Source organism: Pseudopipra pipra, chromosome 3 (genome assembly GCF_036250125.1).
Source record: "Pseudopipra pipra isolate bDixPip1 chromosome 3, bDixPip1.hap1, whole genome shotgun sequence".
In the NCBI taxonomy this organism is placed as follows: domain Eukaryota; kingdom Metazoa; phylum Chordata; class Aves; order Passeriformes; family Pipridae; genus Pseudopipra; species Pseudopipra pipra.
This window is the reverse complement of record NC_087551.1, coordinates 81,833,909-81,860,732: the sequence shown is the minus strand read 5'-3', so window position 1 is coordinate 81,860,732 and position 26,824 is coordinate 81,833,909. Positions and strand designations below refer to the sequence as shown.

Genomic DNA, 26,824 nt, shown 5'->3' with positions numbered 1-26,824 from the left:
GGGGTGGGCAGTGTTTGGAGATGAGTAGTTCTTTGGCTTTTGGAAACAAGCATGTTAATTTGACTGCTGCTTCTATTTCTGTGGTCTTTAAGATGTGTTGTGTATATCTCTTCATTACACAGCCAGGAGCAGAGCACATATTTGACTTCATAACATCCAGACATATCAAGTATTTATGTCAGTTGAAGGCAACTTGGTTGTAACTGTTTATTAATTAAGGGTATTACAATGCTAAAGATCTGCTACCTTTTGTAAGAGATCTGTCTCAGGATATGACCCCGGAAATGTGAATTTTTATTTATTTATTTTTCCCAAAAACTAGCAGCCTACAAATGAGTGTTGTGTCTAAAGGCTAAAAATATTTTACAAGTCAGCTGTTTGCTTCTGACCTGTTTGTGCATGTAGCACTTTTGATTATTGCTGCCTTGCCCACTGCAGAGCAGAAAGCCTCTAGAGCTTGAGTAGTATGTGCCTCATCCTTTTTACTTTTTGTTAAATGTCTTGGATTTGTGTTTCTTGTTCATCATCTGAACCTTCCCATTTGTGATGTCCTATTTGCAGTCTATTAAACCGTGTAAGTTTGAGGAATAAGCATAAATTTTAGGTGGGTAAAATCAGTGGGAAGAATTGTGTTTCAAATATAAACATTTGTTGCACAGAATGGCAGGGCATATGGGAATAATGAGGGGAATGGGGCTGTGTAGCTGTCCCAGAGTGCTACTTCCTGTAACACAGAATTCCAGTGGAACAGAGAATGGAAGAAGATAGTTACCGTAATTCTCACACCACCCTATCTATTGATATGGGTTTTTATACTGCAGAAGAGGTTGTTTTTATTGAAGAGTTCCTAAATTTGGAACATGTTTTTGATGGGTTCCATTAGTGGTGTGACCCAATTGCTCTTAATCACCCTGGAGAGTCATCAGTCTGTTTATTTGAAGGAGCCAAAATAATCTGATATTGATAGAACATAATTGTGCTTAAATTTTGCTGTATGCTTAATTTCTCAGCTATCTTTAATTGAAGAAATTAAAAAGGGAACTAAGTGAAGCTGAGAACAATGGTTATATCTGAACACTGTATCGAATTGTTAGGAGTATTTAGGCTTCAGTTTATATTTCAAAATTAACTACTGTGGATGTAAATTAGAAATTGCATTGTTCTTCACTTGATTCTAAATAGATGCTGTATTTTTTCCTATTAAATAACACTTCTTCACTTGTGTCTGATTCTAGCAGCATTTGCCTTTTTAGGAACACAGTCAATACAGTCTTTTCGAAGTTTTAAGAGAAGTTACTTTGGTATCTCTAAAAGAAAAGGGTGCAATATTCACTTGGGGAGTTGACTGCACACTTCAGAGAAAGGTGCTTCCACTGTCAAGCCAGAGTATGACATTAAGTGAGGGGACAGTAAGAAGAGGAAAACAACCACCTACAGTGAAAACAGAATATGGTCTTGTAGGATCAAGTTTCTGCACACAAAACATCAATTTTCACAGAAACTTTTAAAGTGTTGTCAGGAAAATCTCTTTTTTTGTCAGTTTAGACTTAGTTTGTATATGTAAATAATTCTATCTATATGTATATTATAATATATAAGATCATATATAATAATGTCCTAGGTACTTTTGTGTATCTATAGAATATACCACAGAATTGTTTCAGACTAAGAACTACAGTATTAAGATCTGATTACTGGTCAAGACTTTTGAGAAGAAGGAAAGTGAATGTAAGGATGTACAAACTACTATAAGTTCAGTTTTGCCTAAAGCATGAAATCATCTGGATGCATTTCTATAGAATTTATTTTTCTCTTGCTTTTCAAAATTTTCTATTCTTTTTTGGTTACTAAATGTTTGAAGTGATACAGTATTGCATTCTTAATTGTATTATCTTAAAGATACATCAGGAATTTTTTCTCTTGCATACAGTTTCCTAATCCCATACAATGGACAGATTAAAATATGAAAGACAAAAGACAATTGTGCATATAGTTATGGGATATAAGAGGGAAAATCCATAATATTTAAATCTGTTAAATGAATATGTAATCTGTGATTTTTATTTCAGACTGTGAACAAGTACATCCTCCACTGTGGCTACAGACTTTAATGCATGCTTGCAAGCAAGCAAGTGATTTCAGTGTTCAGGGTGTTACTATTTCCCTTGTGATGGACTTGGTTGGATTGACTCAATCTGTTGCTCTTGTCACTGGAGAAAATCTGAACAGTGTGGAAACTGCTCAGCCTCTTAGTCCTAACCAGGGAAGAGTGGCTGTTGTCATCAGACCTCCTCTTACTCAAGGCAATCTGAGATATATGGCTGAAAAGACAGATTTCTTCAAGGTAAGATGCATTATCTCATTGCTGTTTTCTTTATACTTCTTTACCTTTCTGGCAAAGATAAGTCTTGGCCCCCTTATCATCCTTGGTGTGGTAAACCAAATTTTCTTGCTGAATATTTTGATATCAGTTGTAACCTGTGTTAAAATCTAAATGAAAATAGACAGTAAGTTTTCCTGCTGCGATTCTCTTACTGACCACATGAGTGAAAATCCATGTTTAAATGCATATTTTAAACATATAAACAAAACCTGATTGAATAGCAGCATTTATCAGCAAAGATAAAAACTGAGATGTGCATAATGTAGGACTGCTAAACACCAATCTTTGCATTTGTGTAATTTATGTAAGAGATCATTTACAAAAGATAATCAGCAGCAGAGTATATTATGTAGTTAACTGTATTTCAATGAAAATTTATTTCTAGAGATACATAAGAGTTCTGACTCTTAACAGGAAATTTTTGTGTAGCAAGTAGTTGCATTGTTTAAAACAGTTTCTTCTGTTCGTACAAAAGGAACCATTTTACAGATTGCCTCTTGGTCACAGAGTGTCCTCAAATGTAGTGTCTCCCATCATTGCATAGAGATCAATGTAGTCTAGAGTAAAATAAGACATGATAGTCATTCACTTGTGTCTCTTGCAACTTTTCATGCACAAAGCATATAGCTTTAACTCTTTGGGACCAGTTGGGTGATGGAACTCCTCAGCATCATCAGAAGAGTGTGGAGCTCTTCTACCAGCTGCACAACCTCGTTCCATCTTCTAGCATTTGTGAAGATGTTATTAGTCAGCAGCTGACTCACAGAGACAAGGCAAGTTGTTCATATATTTACTAAAAAACCAGTTAAGTATATAACTATAGAAATATATGTAGAAAAAGGACTTGTCCCTTGAGATGGGGGTATAAATAACTTCAAAATTGAAAAAATGTTGCCTTGCATATTTTCAAATGTTATTTTAGCTCTGTGATGAGCCTCTAGTTTCATGCTAGACAAAGGAAATTTTTCAGCATTCAGCAATAGACTTACGTAGGAGACTTCATGTCTTATCAAAAGTTATGCTATGCTTCCCAGTGTATGAAGCGCGTGCTTAGCTTTTGCTGTTGTTAGTAAGAGTTCTTCTTGTTATGACAGATACTTTAATTTTTTTCCTCACCTAGAAATTTATTTCACATAGAGACTATCAATTTGACATTTGAGTTTAGGCCTTTGTAGTGCTTTAAATTTTAGATCCGTGAGTTGTTTTCACAGCCTCAACAGAATGAATAGTTACACACTGTAGCAACACAGGGTAGTGTGACTTCAGAAGCAGTTACCTTTTTGCCTTTCTACCAGAGTTACCAGGTCAGCAAAAGTGAATGTGAGCCACTCTGTCAGTCACTGCTGTTCAAAGCTTGCTGTATTGTTAAAATTGGAGGTGATTTTTAGTTTCACTTATTAGGCGGGTCTGTGAACTGCTGTGACTGTGGATGTGGCATTCACTCATTTCTGCCAACCTTCCTGTGAAAACAGTAATTTCTTGCATCTTCCCAGCATGGATTGGAAGGGCTCACATGGAGTCATCTGTATATGTTTGAGAATTGGTATTTTCACTCCATTCAGCAGATGTTAGTGTATTATTTTGTGTAACTGTATATATTTGCAACAGTGTTGTGGGTTATTTACCTGTGAGAAGCATATTTTTCTAAATACAAGTGATGTTTGCTTTACTTTCTAGAATGCTGCTGTCTCTCTTGGTTTTTGTTTCTGGTGTAGGGTGGTGGTTTTGCTTTGTTTGTTTTTAGTTTTTGTCTAATGTGATTTATCTTGTGTCCTTTCTGTAATTTTCATAGTTTTTACTTAAAGTTTTCATTATTATGGCAGATACTAGTTTTATTAGTTGTTGCAAAGCTTCTGAAGTTGTATTGATGTAAATGAAGTCTGGAAGTATTCCAAACTGTCACAGTGGTTTTAACAGTTTTTAATTTTGTCTCATTTTGGTTAAACACCTATTGCTCATTCCCTATAACAATATATTTTAAGAACAAACAAGTGAAAATCTTTGTCCTTTTGTCTCTGCTTATCATCTAGTAATTTAGTTTAAGCCCTTATTGTACTTGAAAGTAATTTTGATGTTTTATTCAGTGTAATTGTCCTGATTGCTGTGCTTTGTTCACCCCTACAACTGCTTAGTAGCTTCCTTGTCTATTGTATCCATGTATTCAAATCACAGCATGACATTTACTGTTGTTTGCAGCCTTGCTGGAATACCTCTTTGCCTTGATCAGCCCCAGTAAAGAGATAGACATAACAGTTGTTACTTTGGACCGTTTTTACCGTTAAATATAAGGAGTTGGACTTCCATGATCCATGTGTGTCCCTTCCAACTCAGGATATTCTATAATTTTATGAATATTCTATATATTATTACTAGTTATTAGAAGTCCTTCGGGCAGTAAGCATGTCCTATTTGTCCAAATAAAATTCAGAGTTCCAGAGCTGAATTTGAAGAACTCTTGTCTACAACATATCTAGCTAGAAAATTCTTATCTCTTTCTTATCTCTAAGCCAACTTATTTTCATTCCCTTATTGCTATGTGTATTGTGTTTAATCCCATCATTCCAGATGCTATAGCTAATATTTTTTCTTCTTTCTCTGCCTTTTCTCTGTCTCTTTTTGCTTGAGTTTTCATATTGAAAAGCTTGCACATTTCTTCATGATCTCTTTTAGTGCCAAGATAACCTCACTGAAAACAGAATTGTGTAATTTGTGAAAGTAAAATAAGTATTGTTCAAGCTACCACACTTTTAAAATTTCTAAAACTTTTTTTCAAGCTAGACTTTGAAACTAAGTTATTTAAGATCATGTTGGGGGAGAATCGTTTCATGGTACTAAATTGCTCACAGAGACCTATTGTTGGCTATTACTGGTTTTAAGATTAGAAAATAGTATTTGAATGTGTAGTCAAAAAAGTTAATTTTAATAATTTCATTATATCTTTTAAGCTACTGTATGACTCTTTCTTTTTCCAGTTCTTATCAGGAATTCTTACATTCTGATAGATCTAACTTATTATTTGGTCCACAGAAAGTAAGAATGGAAGCTCATGCTAAGTTTGCAGTGCTATGGCATCTCACCAGAGACCTTCATATTAACAAATCTTCTTCCTTTGGCCGTACCTTTGACAGGTTGGTGATTGCAAGGATGATTCAGTTGAAATAAATTTACTTCAAAATCTTTAACTACATTATACTGGCAACACAGTGTGTTTAGAGGTTGGAGAACTACAGTGTAACTGTGAGAGCAAGGAAGAAGGAAAAGGAGTGAATTTGTGTTAGGCAAAACTGTTTTCATGATGATTATGTAAGCTGTAATTTTTTCTGGAAGCTATAAAGAATGGGAAAAGAATGGTCACTCTATCACTGTGTTTAAAATCAAAGTGGTGTATACTGAACCTACAAAAGCAGGAGAGAGAAGCCAACCCAGAATTGAATTATATGAAATGGAAAGTAACAGTAAAACTAAGAAAACCTAAGAACAAAATTGCAAGCAAGTGCTAAAATATGAAAGTTCTTTTCCTTAATTTGTTCTGTGTGTTTTGTGTAAGAGGTCGTTTATAGCAAGCAGCAGAGGATTTCTGTTTTGTGTTCTGGTATCAGACTACCTTTTTAAAAAAGACTAAATGATCCAGACTCTGAACTAGTTTTGTCTTCCTTAGCTACCACAAGTGTCGTGGAAAAGTGTTTATTTATATTTCCTAATGCATACTTAGCTGTAGGGAGTGGAGTAAAAAGGTTGTTCTTTCCTTGGCTTGATACCATCACTCACTGCATAAGCAGTGATAAATTCTATGTGCACAGCTAAAAATTTATGAATATGTACTACTGGAGGATGTAAAACAGTAGGTAAAATTCAGAGTCTAATATATGTATTATTTTTCCCCAAGTCTGGAAAGGACTCTAAAGGCTAGAACTATTAAAAAAGAAAATAATGACAGCAGGAACTGCTGAATTGTCAAGTATATTTCTCCTCTCTGTTCTTGAGGACAAAATCTTTGAATAAGTTATTGTTTCTTTTGCATGTATCCTTGTGAATTGGCTTTTAAAGTTGTATATTTTTTAATGGTGCTAGCACTCAGAAGGCAACAAAAGCTTGTTATGCTAGGAGCCTTACACATACTTGAACTGACTATACAACTGCTAGTATTAGAGAAAATATCTTAACTGACCTTATTACTAGCTCTTCCTGGCCATTTCTGCATTAGACTAGACTAAAATATAAAGCTTCAGGTTGCAAAGTTTGGATTCTAAAGAAAATACTGGTTTATATGGAGAAGATATTGGAGTATGTACTGGCATGTTAAAATTTGTCATATATCAGATTAAAGTGGGATTACTCTGTAAGCAGTGTAGAATTTCTGCTAGATTCATTCATCTTTCTGTTCTAGGTCTTTGTTTATCATGCTGGATAGTCTCAATAGCTTGGATGGTTCTACATGGTCAGTGGGACAAGCCTGGTTAAATCAAGTGCTTCAAAGACATGATATTGCAAGGGTTCTTGAACCTTTGCTCCTACTCCTTCTCCATCCGAAAACTCAGCGGGTTTCTGTTCAGCGAGTACAGGCTGAATGTTACTGGACTAAATCTCCCAATCACCCCGAAGAAGAAAATGAAAAGCAGTTCATGCAGAAGTTTAGCTGTGCTGATGGTATGTACACAAGAAGGCTCTAGGAAGTTCCTAAATAATTTCTTTGACTGTTGTTTACGTGCGACATTAAAAACAGCAGAAATTTTTGAGGGTAACTTGAAAAACCAGGTGCTGGAATAGCTACTGGTTATGTGTGCATTTGTGTGGGTTTTTTCTATTTCAAGTGTCATGGAAGTTTTATTGTTCTCAAATTAAGATGATATGCAAGTGTTATAATGCAGAGTATTTTCTTATGTTTTACTGAACCTTGATAGACATTAGGAATATGGCTTGAAGCTTAACCAAGAAATGAAATGCTTTTATAACCAGTGACTTGGGGCTGGCTGAAAACATACCAACAAGGTTTGAAGGTGTTTGCACATATTGTGCAATTTTAGTAGCATACCACCAATTCTTTTTTATGAAAACAAAAGCAGATAAGACTGCATAATATTTCGTGGGAGAATTATGTTGTTTTGCTAAGGTGTGCTGCTAAAATAATCTTGCTTTGTTTATATGAATATGTTGTTTGCATATTAACATTTTTTTTTCTGCTGTGAAATGGAAAGACACTATTTACCATGTCTTTATAATTTGAAGTCTTAATAAGAGTTTAAAATCTAAATTTTATTTCTAAATTCTTATTCTGAAGAACAAAATCTTATGTGTATACATTTTTTTGTGTTCTTTAAGCATTTTCCCATGTGCCTGTAAACCAAGGACAACTTATTATACCTAAAGAAGGCAATGAAAAACAGCTTGCTATGGATGAAATGGAGAACTTCAGCCTCACTGTCAACCCTCTGAGTGACAGGCTTTCCCTGTTAAGTACCAGCAGTGAGACCATACCAATGGTTGTGTCTGATTTTGATCTTCCTGATCATCAAGTTGAAATACTGCAGAGTTCTGACTCAGGCTGTTCTCAGTCATCTACTGGAGACAACATCAGTTATGAAGTGGAAACAGAAAGCCTGAGTGCTCAAGATAGCTCTCAGACTCTGAAAGAAGACTCACCTGATGAAATTGTGCAACAAGTGGTTACAGATCTTATATGCAAAGTTGTAAGTGGTCTCGGAGAAGAAGTTGAACTAGTTAAAGATAGTATACACACTGAGGATACTTCATGTAAATTCAGTTCTTTGGATAACTCAGTAGAGATGGCAAAAAATGATGATCAAAATATTGAAAGTAGTCAGAGTAGTTTGCTTAGTAATGGCAGCTCACAGTTGCTATCAGCCTCAACTGAGACTGGACTTGAGAGCTTAGGAGATGAAATTTCAAGAAATAACTCTTCACCATGTATTGCAGAAAGCCAGCAATCTTTCTCTGATCTCACTCTTTCTTCCACTGAATCAAAGTCCAGAAAGCGAAGCCACAGTAGTATTCAGTTCAGCTTTAAAGGAAAGCTACCAGAAAAAATGTCAGAAAAAGAAACAATCGTTAAAGAGGCTGGTAAGCAACCAGGTGCAAAACCTAAGGTGAAAATAGCCAAAAAGAAAGATGAAGAGAAGAAGAAATCACAAACAGAAAAGCTTAAGCAAACAAATGTCTTTTTTAGTGATGGTCTTGATTTAGAAAATTGGTACAGTTGTGGAGAAGGAGAAATTTCAGAAATAGAAAGTGATGTGGGGTCCCCAGGAATGCGAAAATCTCCGAACTTCAATATCCATCCACTGTATCAACATGTGCTGCTTTATCTCCAGCTGTATGACTCTTCAAGGACATTGTATGCTTTTTCTGCAATTAAAGCAATTCTGAAAACAAATCCTTCAGCTTTTGTAAGTGCCATCTCCACTACCAGTGTCAACAACGCATACACTCCTCAGCTTTCATTGCTCCAGAATCTTCTAGCCAGGCATCGGATATCTGTTATGGGCAAGGATTTCTACAGTCACATCCCAGTTGATTCTAACCATAACTTTCGGAGCTCTATGTACATAGAAATTCTTATCTCCTTGTGTTTATACTACATGCGGAGCCACTATCCAACTCATGTGAAAGTCACCTCACAAGATCTAATAGGAAACCGCAATATGCAAATGATGAGTATAGAAATTCTGACACTTCTCTTTGCTGAGTTGGCAAAAGTGATAGAAAGCTCTGCCAAAGGCTTTCCTAGCTTTATTTCAGACATGTTGTCCAAGTGCAAGGTCCAGAAAGTGATCCTGCATTGTCTGCTGTCTTCTATCTTCAGTGCACAGAAATGGCATAGTGAAAAGATAGCTGGAAAAAACATAGTGGCTGTAGAAGAAGGTTTCTCTGAAGACAGCCTTATAAATTTTTCTGAAGATGAATTTGACAATGGCAGTACTCTGCAGTCACAGCTTTTAAAAGTACTTCAGCGGCTGATTGTGCTGGAACACAGAGTAATGACTGTACCTGAAGAAAATGAAACGGGGTTTGACTTTGTCATAACAGACTTGGAGCACATCGGTCCCCAGCAGCCAATGACTTCTCTTCAGTATTTACATTCCCAGCCAATAACCTGCCAAGGCATGTTTCTCTGTGCAGTGATACGAGCTTTACACCAGCACTGTGCCTGTAAAATGCATCCCCAGTGGATTGGCCTTATCACTTCTACGTTGCCTTACATGGGAAAAGTTCTTCAAAGGGTGGTTGTTTCAGTAACTCTTCAGCTCTGCAGGAACTTGGATAATTTAATTCAGCAGTATAAATATGAAACTGGATTATCTGATAATAGGTATGTGTATGTAGAGTCCTATAACCGTTTTAAGTACATTTGATTGGATGGAGTTACTTTAGCATCAGATTAACCCATGTTAAAAAAATTAATCTCTTCTTTTAGGCCTCTCTGGATGGCATCAGTCACTCCCCCAGATATGGTTCTTACTTTACTAGAAGGGATCACAACAATAATTCATTACTGCCTCCTGGATCCATCTACGCAGTATCATCAGGTAAACTTATCTGGTGTCTGAGAGTTTCCTATGCAGTACATGTCAAATTAAATCTGAGTGGGAAAAATACCAAATATGTTAATTTAGCTATAAATTTGTTTTTTATTGATAATATGCACATCTCAAACAGAGAAACAATTTTCTATGAATTGTACTTTTAAGATTTGTTTACTTTTTTTGTTGTTTTGGTTTTTTTGTTTTTCTTTTGTTACCCTGAGATAACTAGAGTGAACTCCTTCACTTTCAGACCCCTAAAATGCCACTTTTTAAAACTGCTGTTATTTTGTGGAGCTTCCCAGACTGATGCTTATCATATTACTTTCTGCGTTTATCTTGCAATATGTCAAAATTATCTTTCTGCTCCTTCTGTAAATTCACAATTTGTCTTTCAAGTCAAGCAATATTTTTAGATCTGATATTCTGAGACTAGTCTCAGTTAAAAATTTGGCCCAGATTCTGTAAGAAGCTTTTGCCCTTTTCTCTCTTTAGTCTTGTTTTTACACTTTTTTTCCTGTTCTTATAGCCCTTTCCCTTCCATTAAGTTAAGAATGACTAAAAGTGTCTTTTGTTTGTGTAAGTAAATAATTTTACCTAGAATATTTGTTACACTTAAAATTCTGAAATAATTGTTTTGCAAAGGAACAGGCAGGCGATACAAAACTGATTGCTGTAGACATGAGGCCTCAGATGTTCAGAATACATTTGATATTGCACAACTGAGTCAAAAGTTCTTTAATTGTTATTTTAACAGAATCAAAACTTGTAAACACTGTAAGAATTATTGACAAACTGTTTTGAAAAAGAGTTAAGGTTTGAAGCTTCCATGTCTGTTGAGTCTCAGTTTACACTCTTTTAATTATGCTGTTTATGTGGATATTTAATACTCCTCTTCTCTCCCCTGAAAATCTACTAGCTTTTGGTTAATGTAGATCAGAAGCACTTGATTGAAGCACGCAATGGGATACTATCTATCTTGCATATGATCATGTCTTCTGTGACTTTGCTGTGGAGCATTCTGCACCTTGCAGATTCTTCAGAGAAAACTACTGCTGCTGCTGCTGCATCCATTACCACTATTAATCTTGGGTCAACAAAGGTCAGAATATCAGGGATAATATAATTTAAGTTGTTCATTAATTCCTCTGTGAAAATAGTTTCAATTCCATTCCCTTAACTCTGAATTTGTTTTAATACCTTTGTCCTCATCTACTCACTCACCCCACAAACAAGGCTTTTATAAATGGATGTTGAATCTACTTTTAAACTTGAGTGTATTGGTTCAAGGCAATAATGTCTCATCTCTTTGTTTCCTGCAAACAAAATGAAATCCATCCTGAAAAGGTTTAAGCCACCATTTTATGCTTCAAAAGATATGCAGTAGTAATGTAAAATCTTGACAAAAGAGAACTCTCCTCTTAAAACATCTAGTACTATATAAGAACACTTGTGAACTAGTTCCTTTATTCATTCACTTTCCATACAATGATGTCACTGTATGGGGAAATGTTGTAGCAGATAGTGAGCCAGTGATCATAAAAAAGAGAACCTGAGGAGTCAAATAATACTGAGAATGCTGTTTCACCTTCTTATCAGCTCCAACTTATATTTCATAGTATTAAATAGGAAAACATAATTTAATTTGAAATGTTTTAAAATAAGATTTCCTCAGTTAATTTGAATATTCTCAGATATTGTTTGTGATGCTGCTGCTACATCCATTTCAACATTTGTCATTCAGATTGAAGGAACAAGACTCCATGTTTTTTCACAGACAGCATCCATAGTCATATTTGTGCTGCCTATAGAGTTTCCTATGCACTGAAAGGATGGGGATATAATTCTTGATGGTCTATAATGCTATCTATTTTCTATGAAAAAAAAGATAAACATTTCTATTCTGGTTAAACATGGCAAGTTTTCTGCACATCCCAGCTTTCCTTTAATTTACCCAAATCTTTATTATTCAAAAGATTATTCAACATGTCCTGTATATGAAAAAGTCCCGTTTGAATTCAGCTTATCTGGTGTAGTGTTCCATTTTTATAAAAGTTAGTGATAGTTGCCATCCAAATATGGGTTTGTAGCTAGTTGTTTTAAACATAATGCTGAGGTGTTTATCTAAAGGAGTATGTGCTCTGCTTTCACGCTTTAGAATTTGAGGCAACAGATCCTGGAACTTTTGGGTCCGATTTCAATGAATCACGGTGTTCACTTCATGGCTGCCATTGCATTTGTATGGAATGAAAGGAGGCAAAACAAAAATACTTCTAGGACAAAGGTATGTTTACACTACAGTGGTTACTTCAAATAGTGGCAATAGCTTTAAGTGATAGAAGCAGAAAGAAAAAATTCAGACATTGCAGTGGAAAAAATACAATGAAATATGGGCAACATTTACATTTCTGCTTAACAACTGTACTGTCAGGGAGCTACCATTTTAGAATGGGATAATCCTCCTGAATTCTCCAGGAGAAGAGTAAGGGATACCAAGTCTCTAGATGGACTGTTAATTACTATCATTTCAATCTCATGAGGCCAGCTGCCTTAATTTTGACATAGCCATTGTCTGTGATGATAATCTGTGACATACATTTGATTCTTTCAGGTTATACCTACAGCAGGTGAAGAACAACTTCTACTGGTCGAGCTGGTTCGCTCTATCAGTGTTATGAGAACAGAGACTGTTATACAAACTGTGAAAGAAGTTTTGAAGCAGCCTCCAGCCATAGCAAAGGACAAGGTATGAAAACTGTAGAGATGCTACTGATTTGTTTAATGTTCTCTTAATGAAGCCTAGAACATTGATAATACAGGTACTTCATTCACAAAGCTGAGCAGCAAACTGCAAAAATTTTCACAGTATTTAATAGATGGAAGAACTTTTGGAGGGAAGTCATACCAGCTTAAGTCATTGCTATTTGCTGAACAACTCCAGAATCCTGCTTACTGCAGGATTGTAGTAAACATAGCACAAAACACTGTACAAGTCCTTCTTTTGTGGGGATATGCTGCTTACATTAGGGAAACAGGTGCATTCCCTAACATCAGGTTGATTTTTTTCAGATGGGAAAAAGGAGTGGGGAAAACAGGGAATTAAAAAAAAAGGAGAAGAATAACTTTATAGAAAGATGTCTAAATGGTCATTTGGTAATACCTTAATGAAATAAGCTGCATATTCAGACACACAGACATTAGATCATTGTCAATTTTGCCCTGGCAAAAAAAGGCTCTTTTTTCTTCCTGATGACACAAGTTTCATATCTTTTTCTAGAAACATCTTTCATTGGAAGTCTGCATGTTGCAGTTTTTCTATGCGTATACTCAAAGGTAAGAAAAGAAGTTAAATTTTATTACTGCCATCAAGAAGCAGATGGAAAATTTGAATATTTTGCATCTTCTTGTAATTTCTGTGATGAGAAATAGCCTGTGTAATATAAATAGTGAAGGAAGAATGGTTTTGAACTGTAGGTGTCATAAAAAATAGGTGATTTATTTTGTGAATTTCCTAGTTCGGCATCACCTTTCTTCCCCCAGCTAAAAATCCTGCAGGTAATCTGTCCCCTGCCCAAAGAAAGCTGATCTTAATTGGGCTGTAACTCATTGGTAGCACTTCAACCTTGGAGGGAAAAGCATGTATTTTGAATATACTGCTCTTCTGCCTTCCTCTGTTTCTAAATGACTTGATGTAGCTACCTAGTATTACATGAAAAATCAAAGAATCTGTAAGAATGTTGATTCACAATATCTGACAGGACAATTGTGAGGTAGAAAGCCAGTGGGGGAGTACCTGAGGAAGACGATGTTGTTTTCATTGACATTGCTGCTCTCTCTCTTAGGATTCCAGTGACCAGCTTAGTAGACAGCTGGGCAGCACTGCTGCTTCTATTAAAAGATTCCATACAGGTTGGTCTTCCAGCTCCAGGACAGTTTCTCATACTTGGGTAAGTGCTGTTCTTTGCAGTTTCCAAATAAGCTGAAATGTTACTGTGTGAAATCATACTGAAGTGTTAGTGTTTTCAAATCTCTATCACTTACTTTTGACTGGTAGAGTAATTGCATGAGTTCTGTTCAGGGTCCTATCAAATCAGTTTCTTCTCCGAGGAATAGTTACATAAATTAAATTTTATATTATAATATGATATAAGCCATGATCTTACCTTACTGATTATTTGAGTGATTCAGGCTCTTTAGGCAGCAGGCGTAAGTTTCTGACTTTTCTTAGAAAATAACTACAATGACTATTTCTTAGGTATGTGAAAATTCTCAGCATGAAAACAGTTTCTAGAGTGTTAGAAATATAATTTTGAATATGATTTTCTTTATAAAGCTTCAGGGACCATTTTCTTGAATATTTTAAATTTATCTTCCCAAGTAAACTGTGTCCAAAGAGACTTTCATATATAGTCAAGTAAAACATGTTCTTGGTAAACTCTTATGATATGATCAAAATTAACTTAAGGAACTTGAAAGGATGCTTTCTTGAGTATTGATAAGTAGCAATCACTGAAGGCTTAGTAAATAAATAGTACTGTGCAAATAAATGTCTTCAGATTTGTCCTAACCCTTAAAATTAATGAATAATGTATTATGAGAAGAAAATCCATATTTACTTGTGTATTTTTTCAGTGTTCTTAATGAGTTCATCATGAAAAACCCAAGTCTGGAGAATAAGAAAGATCAAAGAGATCTCCAGGTAAGAAATTTGTTGTATTGTCTTTTGAAAATACTGAACAATGAATCATAGAATCATAGAATGGTTGAGGTTGGAAGGAACCTTAAAGACCATCTACATTCCAGCACAGGAAGAATATCGACCTCTTGAAGCAAGTCCAGAGCAGGGCACCAAGTTGATTAGAGGGATGGAGCACCTCTCTTATGAGGAAAAGCTGAGAGAATTGTATTTGTCAGCCTGGAAAAGAGGAGGCTTTGGGACCTAATTGCAGCCTTCCAGTATCTGAAGTGAGCCTACAAGAAAGATGGAGTGGGACTCTTGTAAAGAGCATGTAGTGACAGGACAAGGGGGAATGGCTTAAAACAGAAAGAGAGTAGGTTTAGATTAGATATTGGAAAAAAATTCTGTGCTGTGAGGGTGGTGAGGCACTAGAACAGGTTACCCAGAGAAGTTGTGGATGTCCTCTCCCTGGAAGTGTTTAAAGCCAGGTTGGACAGAGTTCTGAGCAACCTGGTCTAGAGAAATGGGTCCATGTCCATGGCAGAGGATTGGAACTAGATGCTTGAATGTGCTAGAATTTTTTGATGTTGGTTCTCTAGTCTGAAATAACTCTTTAGTATCTTCTTCTAATATTTATAATCTGTTGAAAAAGTTCTCATTTTCTGTGGAGTTATTAATCACTGATAACATAGAACAGAAGTGATTTGAAGGCAATTCTATATTTGGTTACATAGATTTTCTACGTGTCAGGACAATAAATAAAACCTTCTGCACAAAATTCTTAAAATGCCTCGATTTTTTTCCTACCAGGATGTAACGCACAAGATAGTGGATGCCATTGGGGCGATTGCTGGTTCTTCCTTGGAACAGACTACTTGGCTGAGACGAAACTTAGAGGTTAAGCCTTCCCCCAAGATTATGGTTGATGGAAACAACTTAGAATCAGATGTTGAAGGTAGTTCCACTTTCATCTTTATTTCAAACAAAACGTTAATTATCAGGCCAAAATCAACAAAGAGGACAGCTTTGCCATATTTGAATACATTAAAAATGCTGTAGTATTTTTCCAGCATTAGTATCTTAAACGGTGAATATGAGAAAAGTTTGTTCATCTTCAAAGTATATGTTTTTAAAATGTGCTGTAAAGTAAATAATAGCTTAAGAAAACTAACTTTGGACACTTTTATTATTATCTTCATTTAGATATGTTATCTCCAGCAATGGAAACTTCAAACATAACTCCATCTGTTTATAGTGTCCACGCATTGACCTTACTTTCTGAGGTAAATGTCTCCTTGGATGTAATTAATGCTGTCTTAAAATAAACTTCCATCTTGTGAAAAGCTTTAGACCAGAAGCTTGAGGAAGGAGATTTGATGGGAAACGCTGATATGCATGGATTTTGCATCCTGTCATGTAAAAATATATAAAACTTCATTAATAACCTAGCTATAAATATTTGTTGAGGTGGATGAAGCATAAAGCATGGCCTTTCAGATGTGTAGTGTAGGAAACTTTGTTGATGGCAAACTTCATGTGTTAAATCTTATTTAAGTGGTATATCTTTCTTACTGTTGATAATCACAGTCAGTCTTTGAGTTTTTTTCTTTGTAGCTTATTCTGTGGAATGCTTTGACCAAGAGCTTATGCTTCTGTGCTTTTACCTTAATTTGTTTTAAAAATGATGGGATCTTTATACTCTGGATTTTGTATGGTACCTGAAATTTTATAACTTCTATCATAATGTTTGGTCAAGAACATTGTACAAAAAAATGCTGAATATTAGATAAAAAGCAATTTGAGAATGCATGGTAACATATCTTCCTCTCCTTTTATAGGTTCTGGCTCATCTTTTGGATATGGTTTTCTACAGTGATGAAAAAGAGAGGGTTATTCCTTTGCTCGTAAATATTATGCACTATGTTGTGCCCTACCTCCGTAATCACAGGTACATTTACAGTTTATTGAATTGACATAGATCTCTACAGTCAGTTGAAATTTGGAGGGTGACACTTAAGTTGAAACAAGTATGGTAAGGATTAGATGCCTATCAAACTTTCTATAAAGCAGCAATTCAAAATTGGTTTATGTTGACTTTTTTTTTTGTTTAGCGCTCACAACGCATCCAGCTATCGAGCCTGTGTCCAGTTATTAAGCAGTCTTAGCGGGTATCAGTACACGAGGAGAGCATGGAAAAAGGAAGCATTTGACCTCTTCATGGATTCCAGTTTCTTCCAGATGGATGCTTCATGTGTTAACCAGTAAGACTCTCTTTTTACTGCTTATATCAATGGCCTTTGCAAATTTTACGTATACCATTAACATGTGGACCAAAGTTTCTCAACAGATATCTGTTGAGAGAAATAAAGAAAGATATTCTGTGGTTTAGATTACTGCATGAAATGTGAAACTTGCTTACATAAGGTATATTTTTATACACAAATCTATTTTAAAAAATAAAAATGTTAAAATTGAATTTATTTTTTTTTAATGAGGAAAAAGTGGTTAGCATTTTGTAGAATCATAGAATGGTTTGTATTAGAAGAGACCTTAGATATCATCTTGTTCCAACCCTTCTGCCATGGGCAGGGATACCATCCACTAGACCAGGTTGCTCAGAGCCCCATTCAACCTGGCTTTGAACACTTTCGGGGATGGGGCATCCACAGCTTCTCTGGGCATCCTGTTCCAGTGCCTCACCGCCCTTATAATAAAAAATTTATTCCTAATATCTAATCTGAATGTGCCCTCTTTCGGTTTAGAGACATTCCTCCTTGTCCTATCACTCTGCCCTTGTAAAAAGTCCCTCTTCAGCCTTCCTGCAGGCCTGCTCTAGGTACTAGCAGGTGCTATAAAGTCTCCCTGGAGCCTTCTCTTTTCCAGGCTGAACAACCCCAACTCTCTCAGCCTGTCCTTCACAGGAGAGGTGCTCCAGCCCTCTGATCAACTTTGTGGTCCTCCCATGGACCCATTTAAACAGATCTGTGTCTGTCTTATGTTGGGGGTCCCAGAGCTGGATGCAGTACTCCAGATGGATTCTCACCAGGGCAGAGTAGAATCAAGGCAGAATCACCTCCGTTGACCTGCTGGCCACACTTCTTTTGGTGCAGCCGAGGGTGTGTTTGGCTTTATGGGCTGTGAGCACACACACTGCCTGCTCAAATTCAGTTCTTCATCTACCAACAGCCCCAACTCCTTCTCCTCGGTGCTGCTCTCAATCCATTTTCTGTCCAACCTGTCCTTTTGCTTGGAATTGCTCTGACCCTTGTGCAGGACCTCGAACTTGGCTTCGCTGAACTTTAAGAGGTTCACATAGGCCCACCCCTCTCAAGCTTGTCAAGGTCCCTCTGAATGGCATTTCCAATTTTGTTAGACAAGGGGGTTCAAGAAATATAGTTTCAGATTAAATCACACCAAGTGATTGGTTCCTGTGAAGCAGAGAGCTTGGATTGGAATTTGTAGGCTGAATTAAAAGAGCAGAAAAAGCTCTGTAAATATTCCTGAAAATTCTTGCTTTTTTTTGATTTTCTGATTTGTGTACAATCTGCCTCTTTTAGTTGGAGAGCTATTATGGATAATTTGATGACACATGACAAAACCACATTCAGAGATTTGATGAGTAAGTATTTGTTGATGTAATAGTGACTTTTCACCAATATAAATGGTAAATAAATGGGAAGGAATTTCTTGAAAACATTTATTCAACATTTATTGCAATTTGTTTGATTTATTCAATGTTTTTCATGTTTACTTTGATTATTTGTTTCTGCAAATCCATAAATAACTTGAAATGAGAGAATTTGAGGCCATCCTGGCCTACGGTGAATTTTGCCTCTATTACAAGGTTGATTAAGCAGAGTGGGTGAGGGTGGGTTTTGGTTTGGGTTTTGTTTTCGTTTTGGTTTGTTAAGATTTGACAGTAACTCTGCTTAAGAAAAAAATTGATTCTGCACTTTTCTGGAACTTCTGAGCACCTATACACACAATTTTTTTTTTTAAAAATGACTGTACTGTAAAAGTTTTCTTTTAATATGTGTTTTAAATCACTGTGGTTAAAAATACAAATTGCAGAATATGCATTTTCCCAACATCTGCTTTTGAACTTCATTAATGCAAAGAAAGTAAGAGTTACTTGTGCTTTAAAGTGAAACAGAAAGGAAATTTTTAAGTTCTTCTCTGCACTTTGTCTTTCCTCTTTCAGCACGAGTGGCTGTGGCTCAGAGCAGTTCACTCAACCTGTTTGCTAACCGGGATGTGGAGCTGGAGCAGCGCGCTATGCTCCTGAAGAGACTCGCGTTCGCAATTTTTAGCAGTGAGATAGACCAATACCAGAAATACCTTCCAGATATACAAGGTCAGTAAAAATGCATAATTTAGTGGACTTCTGGACTCTGCTGTTAACTGTGGAATGTTTGTATGACAGAATAACAGCTGGTAGATTTTTCCCCTGGAATATCAGTGTGTGGTACTGTTTCCATGGCTGGAACAGAGTTTCTGCAGATTTTGGTTAAAATGTTTTTAGCATTAAATGTCTACAAACCACACATACTTTGTAATTACCAGTTGACTTTTATTCAGATTATTTCACTGATCTGTCATTTTATACCTTGATCGATATCCTTGGATACCTGTATCATAAGTTTTGATATGAACATCTGAGGCATAAACACCCATCAGCTGGGGATAAATAGAAAAGCTGACCTTGAAGTTTTCAACTTTTGACTTCTCTTGCTGCTTTTTCTGCTGTTCTGTTTATCTGTCCTATTTATCACTGAAGTTAATCTCTTACCTTTTACTTTAAGTGATTGGGAACGGAGACTGCTTAGCTTTATTTTAAGATGACGTAAATAGTTACGGCAGAATTTTCTAGATATGTTGTCTTTTTGTGCCACCAAGGTGGACACTTTGGTCTCTTCTTCCATATGGAAAATCAATTGCATCATCTTTCTTGTTTCATTTGTTCCAGAATCTATTTTTTTTCAAGTTGTTTAGGGTCTTTTGTTGTGTGTTTGTGTTTTTCTTAATTCCCAGTCAAGTCAGTAGCTGAGATTACTATGTTCATGGTATCAGGTAGTTTCACTGGTTTGAACTGCAACATGCCTGTATGTTGGCTTGACTGAAAAAATTCTTTATGGACCTGCTTCTATATATGCTGAAAGTTTAGAGGTGATTATAGTTGAATAAGACCATATTGTCCGTGTGTAATTTCCCATGTACTATGATGGTGCAGCCTTTTAATAATAATAATAAATCCTAGCTGTTCTGGCTGTTTTTGTATTGTTTGGAATCTGTTAACTCCTCTTTTAAGCTCTACATAAGATGAGCAAAGCTCCTAGATGCACTATTGCATTTATGTGGAGAACTTAAACAAAATAGACAACTGCACTGTTTCGAGGTTTCTCTCTTCTGTTCCATTCTTAGTGAACATGATTATTTTTTTAAATTGGCAGAATAAAAATAGTAAAGTACTGAAACTGTAACATGGCAGATACTTAAAAAAATAGTTAAAATTGAGAGTAAATGAGGGAAGGAGAAAATACTGTTTGGAATTATTCTGAACTGAGGAATTCTTCTTGGCTTTTTGTTTCAGAAAGGCTGGTAGAAAGTCTCCGGTTGCCACAGGTGCCCACCCTTCATTCCCAAGTGTTCCTGTTTTTCAGAGTATTGCTTTTAAGAATGTCTCCACAGCATCTTACCTCACTTTGGCCAACCATGATCACTGAACTGGTGAGTTGCAGCTGACATTCATTATTTGGAAGGCTGGTGCATATCTGAGACACAGCCTCACTCCTCCTCAATATTTTTAAGACAATCTCTTCTAGAGATTGTGCACGTAAATGTACAATGTACACAAATTGAAAGCTGACTTATTTTCATAGTCCTCATGTCTGTTTTTTGCAAACAAACTGAATATCTGTTGGCTTACACTATTTAAACTCAACCTTCTTCCTCCAGCAAAGGGGATGGGAGCCTGGGTAAAGGAGTTGGAATCTGTGTTGTATTGGCAGTTGATGGTCATTCAGATCATATTGTGGCTAAATTTATTGACTAGATTTATACAAGGCTTGACTCAGATTTTTTTTCTTTCTCTTGTTTTACCCTGCATAACAAAACAGTAAAAGCATCTGTTTTCAGAGCTGCTACTGCTGGGGAGTCTCCAGTGTTGGTTGTTTGACACCCTCTTGTGGGTTTCAGCTTTGGCAATGGGAATGGAGGAGAGTGGTTGGTGCATCCTGTGATCCATTTAGCCTGTTATCCAAGGAGTTAACAAGGGACTGGATAACACAGATAGTAAATCAAACTCATTGCTGTGATGATTCTTTTTTTTCTATCTGCAAGTGCCTAACCTAGCCCTTGTTTAACTACAGATCCAAGCAATAGAAGGAGAAAAGCTCTATAAAATATTTTAAAGATCAAGTGTATTGTTTTAGCAATAGATGCATTTCATTTTAACCTGTCAACAGTATAAGTACTAGAAAAACTATTCTACTTAGTGTGGCCTTCTGATTTCTGTGCTGTCCCCTGGCCTTTACACAAGTACCACAGTCTTGGAACTACTTTCAGTCAACAGGACTGTGTTGCTTCTGGGAATTCACACCTGAGCTTTAGGGTGGCAGTGTCAGGGGGTTATTTCATCATCCAGGAATGGAAATAAAGCTCCAAACAGTTTGTCTAAGACATATTACTCAGGCCTCCCTATAGCGTTTTCCTGAGTCACAATCTATTAAAATATGCTATTAAAATGTAGCATTTGATCTTCAGGTGCAAGTGTTTTTACTGATGGAACAGGAGCTCACTGCTGATGAAGACATTTCCAGGTAAACTTTGTAACAGTCCCTTTGGCATGCTAAATGGGGAATTGAGTAATTCTTTAGAATAACTGGTGTTAGAAAGAGTTGATGAGCTCAAATGAGAAGGACAAATAAAGGGTAGCAGTCTAACTGCAGTACCAGGGACATACTGTTCAGGACAAAATAAAAGAAGTCCCACTGTCAGATGGCTCATAAGTCACTAAGCTAAATTATACAAGTGTGTGAGTTCTTACAGTGTCTTCCTGGCTAAAATGACTCTGCTGCTGCAATTAAATTATTCACAGCATGACTTTATACCTTTTCTGTATCATACACTTACTCTAAATAAGACCAATTTTTTGTCTAAAAAATGTAGTTTCTTCTAGTATTAGAAAGACATAAAAGTGAGGTAGGTGATTTTTTTTTTTGTTTCGTTGTCCATTTTTATCCCATCTGCCTTCTGCACAGTGTGATCCAGTTTCAGTCAATGCTAGCAGCAGAGGCAGATTTCTCAAATGAGCCAGACTTATTTGCCCAAGTCTTGTTCACTTTTTTCCTAGATTCTCTTTGTTTATTTGAGGAATTTTCCCTCAAATAAAGTAATATTGATATGATTGGCAAGTTTAAACTTTCTCTTAATTTGGATGTCTGATGTGAATAAGATACAGGGCAACACGTTTTATTATATATTAACTTTTTATCACACACACACACATATATATATATATGCATACAGAGCTCTGCCAATAGCACAGACTTTCAGTGTTCTGGTTTGATTTATGAATTGAGGATTAAGCTGGTAAATAGAATTGTATGTTTGTAAAGGCAAGTAAGAAAGATAAAGTTTCCATTGTGGCAGAAGGTTGTTATGACTCACCTGCTTGCCCTGATTTGCTTTAGAACTTCTGGCCCATCTGTTGCTGGTCTGGAGACGACTTACACAGGTGGCAATGGTTTCTCCACATCCTACAACAGCCAGAGGTGGTTGAACCTGTATTTGTCTGCTTGTAAATTTCTGGACTTGGCCCTAGCTTTACCATCTGAAAACCTGCCTCAGTTCCAGATGTGAGTAGAAGAAACTGTCATTTAAGTTTTTGGATGTTTGTCCATGCCTCTTGGTAAAATTCTGGTGCATAAAAATCTCTGTTTTCCTACTGCCTTTCTTTCTTTGGACTTCACCCAGGGCAGCCTATAATAGTTCGTTCCCTCACAGTATCTGAGTGGCTTCCAGGGGAAATTATGCTGCACATCAAATTAATTCAAGGTGGTTTGATTTAGCCTTTGGCAAGAGATTCTCCACACTTGTGAGCTAATCAGTAGTAGTGATTTACTCAAGTATTCTATTTCTAAAGTACTTAGTTGCAGTAATGCCTGAGAACTCAAAATACACCCACTCTCAGTGACTAATGCATGAGATCAGAAGACTGCATGTCATCTCAGCATGACTTGCTTAAATTACTCCTGCATGATTTGTCTGGAAGATGTGGCAACAAAACTGCTTAAAAAGGGGACCCCATGGGTTTTTCAAGGTCAGTAGCATTCACGTGTGCAAACTGCTTCCTCAGTGCCTCTGCAACCCTTTCCATTGGAAAAAAATGAATGCAAAACAACTGGAATTTGCTGAAGACCCTGGAAATGAGAGACCACCAAAGAAAGTATCTTGTCTCTTCCTTTACACTGCACAGTGGTGACTGAGAGCTGCTGCCCTAACACAGCTCTGTAGACATTTGGTCACCCCTAGTTATTCTGTTGTTTAAAAGACACTCAATGTGAGTCAGAAGATGGAAGGACTTGCACACGCAGTGCCAGTCTGTGCCCTGTAGTATTTCTACATTTCTAAAGCTAATGTTGAAGGTTCCTTCATTTATTTTATTTTATGGGTATTTGGCTCATAATTCTTGTCCATTTCTCCAAGGTGTCCTAATCCCTGCTATTAGTCAATCTAGTTTTATTTAGGTTATTACTGTGCATTTCTGAAAAGACAAAAGTCATGCTGAATCACACGGGTTTTTATGGAGTTCTCATGGAGGCTTGGATTGAAGTTTTAAGGACAGAAACTTTGATTTCCTTTATATTTATAATACAAGTAGCCAGTCCTTGCATGCAGCAAGGTGCAGGTAACAGAATGGTCCACTTGGTCTCACTGGCCTATGAATAGGTAAAATAAAAGAGTTTTTGTTATCAGCATGGTATATTGAGAACATTTTGTGTGTACACATTGCAAATGTGCAGCAAAATTTCAGTAATTTATATTTTTTTGTAATTCAGAACTGCTTTCAGTTCTCTTGCACACAATGAGAATGTGAATACCACTGGTTTTAGCTTCTCTGCCTTATCTTGCTCTTGGCATCTTTAAATAAGAAACTCTAAAGGAAAAATGCAAGGCCACATTACCTCCTGCTTTTCAGAATGTGCCTTTCTCATTCTTTCTTGTCAAAGACTAATGTTCCCTTGTGAGGGTTGATTTGCATTTTTTTTCCCCACTCCTTGTCTGATACTTCACTAGATTTCCTTATCCACTCATATTTTTTGATCCAGCAGAAGAGCCTGCATGTTCAGTAAGGATAATGTCTGCTTTTGTTATCTCATGGCAGGTATCGTTGGGCTTTTATTCCAGAAGCATCAGATGATTCAGGCTTGGAAGTACGAAGACAGGGCACACATCAGAGGGAATTCAAACCCTACGTGGTGCGTCTGGCAAAACTGCTGCGCAAAAAGGCAAAGGTATGTTGCTTTCTTCCAGTTCTTTTCTTTACACTGAAAGGTTTCCTGTGCAGTAACCCACAGCAGTGTTTCCATTTGGGTATTTTACTTTTTTAAAACAATGAAGAATGGGAAGGACTTTATCTGGTGTGGGAGATTCCCACTGAAGTAATCTCAAGTCAGCATCAGGCAAAAGCCACCTGTAGGTATAGAAGACAAACAAACCCAAACCCCAAACCAAAACAGATAACAGAAAAACCCCAAACCTGCTATGGTCAAAAAAAAAAGACTACGGTCACAGTCTTTGGATTTCCCAAGTAAAAGTATTATTTTTGTAAAATGTAAAATATGCTTCATTTTCTAATATATTTTAACATAAAATCACTTTCAGATAGCCACTCATATATGTAGATACTAGTATCTACATCGAAGTAGAAAAGCATTTTTGTTAATAAGAATCATATTTAAATATTTTAAAAACTGAGACTGTGGGGGAGTGGGGATGAGTTTCTTCCTTGAAGTTGCTACGATGAATGGAAGAAGGTAGAGGTCAGTAGAAACAGTTCTGGGGAAATCTTGGCTGCACAGTTTGTAGAGTGGGAGCAGAACTAGGGTTGTCATGTTGCATGAGATATATTAAAACCTCAGTTTGGGTGAGGCAGAGGCCTAATCCACTAGTGAAGCTGATGGAAGCTGGCCAAGCTTTGTCCCAGGGAGAGTCCTTCTGCTGCCACAAAGTAAGACCATTGCTGTCACATACATTGCTGCTCCCGCTGTGAGGACAGAGCCCCCATGAGCAGGCACTTCAATGGCAAAGGTTGCTGGTGGGCCAGAGAAGCAGGGAAGAAGTGCAAAGCCATGTGGGAGAAAGCTTTGAAGTTTTATTCTCAGGTTTTCCTCCAAATAGATGGCATGATCTGGGCTGTAACACTAGCAGTTTGCTGCAGCTACTGCATTTACAGTCTCCAATGAGTGTTTTTACATAGTAAAGAAACTACTGCTGAGATCCAAGTGGCTACATAAAGCTTAGGGATAACTTAGTTGCAGGAAGATCTGAATTATTCAAGCAAGGCTCATACCTATAGGGGATAAAACAAGTATCTGAAGCGTATCTGCATTCTTCATTTTATCATTTTTGAACCATGAAGATGAGACTAAATTTCTCTTCTTGCATTTATAAAGGAATGATCGGTTTTAACTGACTGCTCATCAGGCATAGCCTCTAACCCTGGTGTTCAGTGTAGTGTGCTGTATCTGTTAGAAAGTTGTCACACTCCGAGTGATCTCTGTGCATGAATTATAAAGCACATATGATGTGTAAGATATGCATGCTTATGGTAAGTACTGTATGTTGAGATAGATTTCTGAAATCAGAACTTCCACAATATGCTTCAAGAATATAGAAAACTTCCTGGAATTTCTGGAACCCCCTAGTCACGGCAGCAGTTGCACACTGAACCATAGGTAGGTGTATGATGATGAGATAAACCTGACGTAATGAATATTGGCCTACTTTATGCAGAGGAGAATATTGTTGCATATAGTTGTGGGGTTTTCTTAGAAAATAACTGATATGAGCAAAATGGAGTGTATCTTAATTTTCTTTCAGGGCACTCTGACTAATGCTTAGATTCATGTAGTACAGTGTTGCTCAGGCTGTGTTATCTGAGGGGAGACATGCTTAAAAACCTCCTTCAGCACTGCTGGAAATAAACAGAAGAACAAACTGGCAGTGCTGTTTCTGTCTAACAGCGTCTTGGCCACACTAGCTCGAGTCTGCCATTTCTGGATCATGCACTCATTTGGGGCGGGTGATTTTCCTAGCACCCAACCAAGCAACTGCACGGCCTTCACGGCAAAGTATTATTTTCATATCTGAAATGCAGTCTGAAAGTTCTCCTCTTTCCTTCCACAGGACAAACAGGAGGACTTTAAGACGGTGGTTTTGGAGGGAATGGAGATGGCCAAGCATCAGGTGAGGGTGGCCTTTGATGCTTGAGTTGTGAAACAAGCTCACCATAATAATACCATCACCTCAAGGCCCTGGGCACTATTTAGCCTTCAGTAAGAACTGAGAGAGATCAGATTTGTTGTAGAACAAAGCTGAGAGATTTTTGAGGTGAAAGAATCATAAGCACCCTTATTTTTATAGATAACTTAAAAATAAATTTAAGTTGATTTCCTATATGAATTAGATTACAAAAAGCTACTGTTACTTCTAAGAAGAATTATAATCACAAACCATGATAAAATTAAATTGTAAAATAATTTTTGTCAAACACCAGGTATGAAACACACAATCCCTAATCGGGGTCTCTGTCAAATTAACTGTTGTTTTAAGTATCTGTGGAATTAGTGGTGTTTGCTTAGCAGATATGGCCATGAGGAAATGGCTTGGATTGGGTTGCATTTCACTGCTCAGAGTCAGTATTTGCACGTTTGCCCCATTTGTTTGGGTGCTGTGTAACACCGACACCTGCTGTGTGCTGGAGGCAGTCTTTGCTCACTGCTGGGTAATGCTGAGCACAGTACAGAACCAATATGGAGAAGCTTCTCTTCTGTGAATCCAATGAGAAGTTTTTAAAGGAGAAACTCTAAAAACTAGTAGCTTCATTAAAAGAAGGAGGCATCAACAACTCCTTCTGTATTGGAAATTCAGTCTTCCCTTTTTTCTGGTTCAGTGTGAGCTTTTCCTTTGTGGAGACTTGTAGAGCTGGTAGAGTGATCTCCT

General features: G+C 36.8%; 1 protein-coding gene across 8 annotated transcripts in view; it reads left to right on the top strand.

Annotated features, from left to right (window-relative positions):
- DOP1A (DOP1 leucine zipper like protein A) overlaps positions 1–26,824 on the top strand; it is a 60,737-nt gene that overhangs the window by 31,908 nt on the left and 2,005 nt on the right. For 4 of the 8 annotated variants that reach the window (XM_064651095.1, XM_064651096.1, XM_064651094.1 and 1 more), the window contains 23 exons: positions 2,070–2,344; positions 3,004–3,156; positions 5,411–5,511; positions 6,771–7,030; positions 7,703–9,710; positions 9,816–9,927; positions 10,841–11,023; positions 12,080–12,205; positions 12,533–12,667; positions 13,199–13,254; positions 13,764–13,868; positions 14,554–14,620; positions 15,410–15,554; positions 15,803–15,882; positions 16,438–16,547; positions 16,711–16,860; positions 18,157–18,218; positions 18,801–18,953; positions 20,190–20,326; positions 21,362–21,417; positions 22,291–22,455; positions 23,985–24,114; positions 26,009–26,068. In XM_064651095.1, the coding sequence (XP_064507165.1) occupies positions 2,070–2,344; positions 3,004–3,156; positions 5,411–5,511; positions 6,771–7,030; positions 7,703–9,710; positions 9,816–9,927; positions 10,841–11,023; positions 12,080–12,205; positions 12,533–12,667; positions 13,199–13,254; positions 13,764–13,868; positions 14,554–14,620; positions 15,410–15,554; positions 15,803–15,882; positions 16,438–16,547; positions 16,711–16,860; positions 18,157–18,218; positions 18,801–18,953; positions 20,190–20,326; positions 21,362–21,417; positions 22,291–22,455; positions 23,985–24,114; positions 26,009–26,068 (4,829 nt within the window). The other 4 variants (XM_064651098.1, XM_064651099.1, XM_064651097.1 and 1 more) reach the window with 2 other exon arrangements.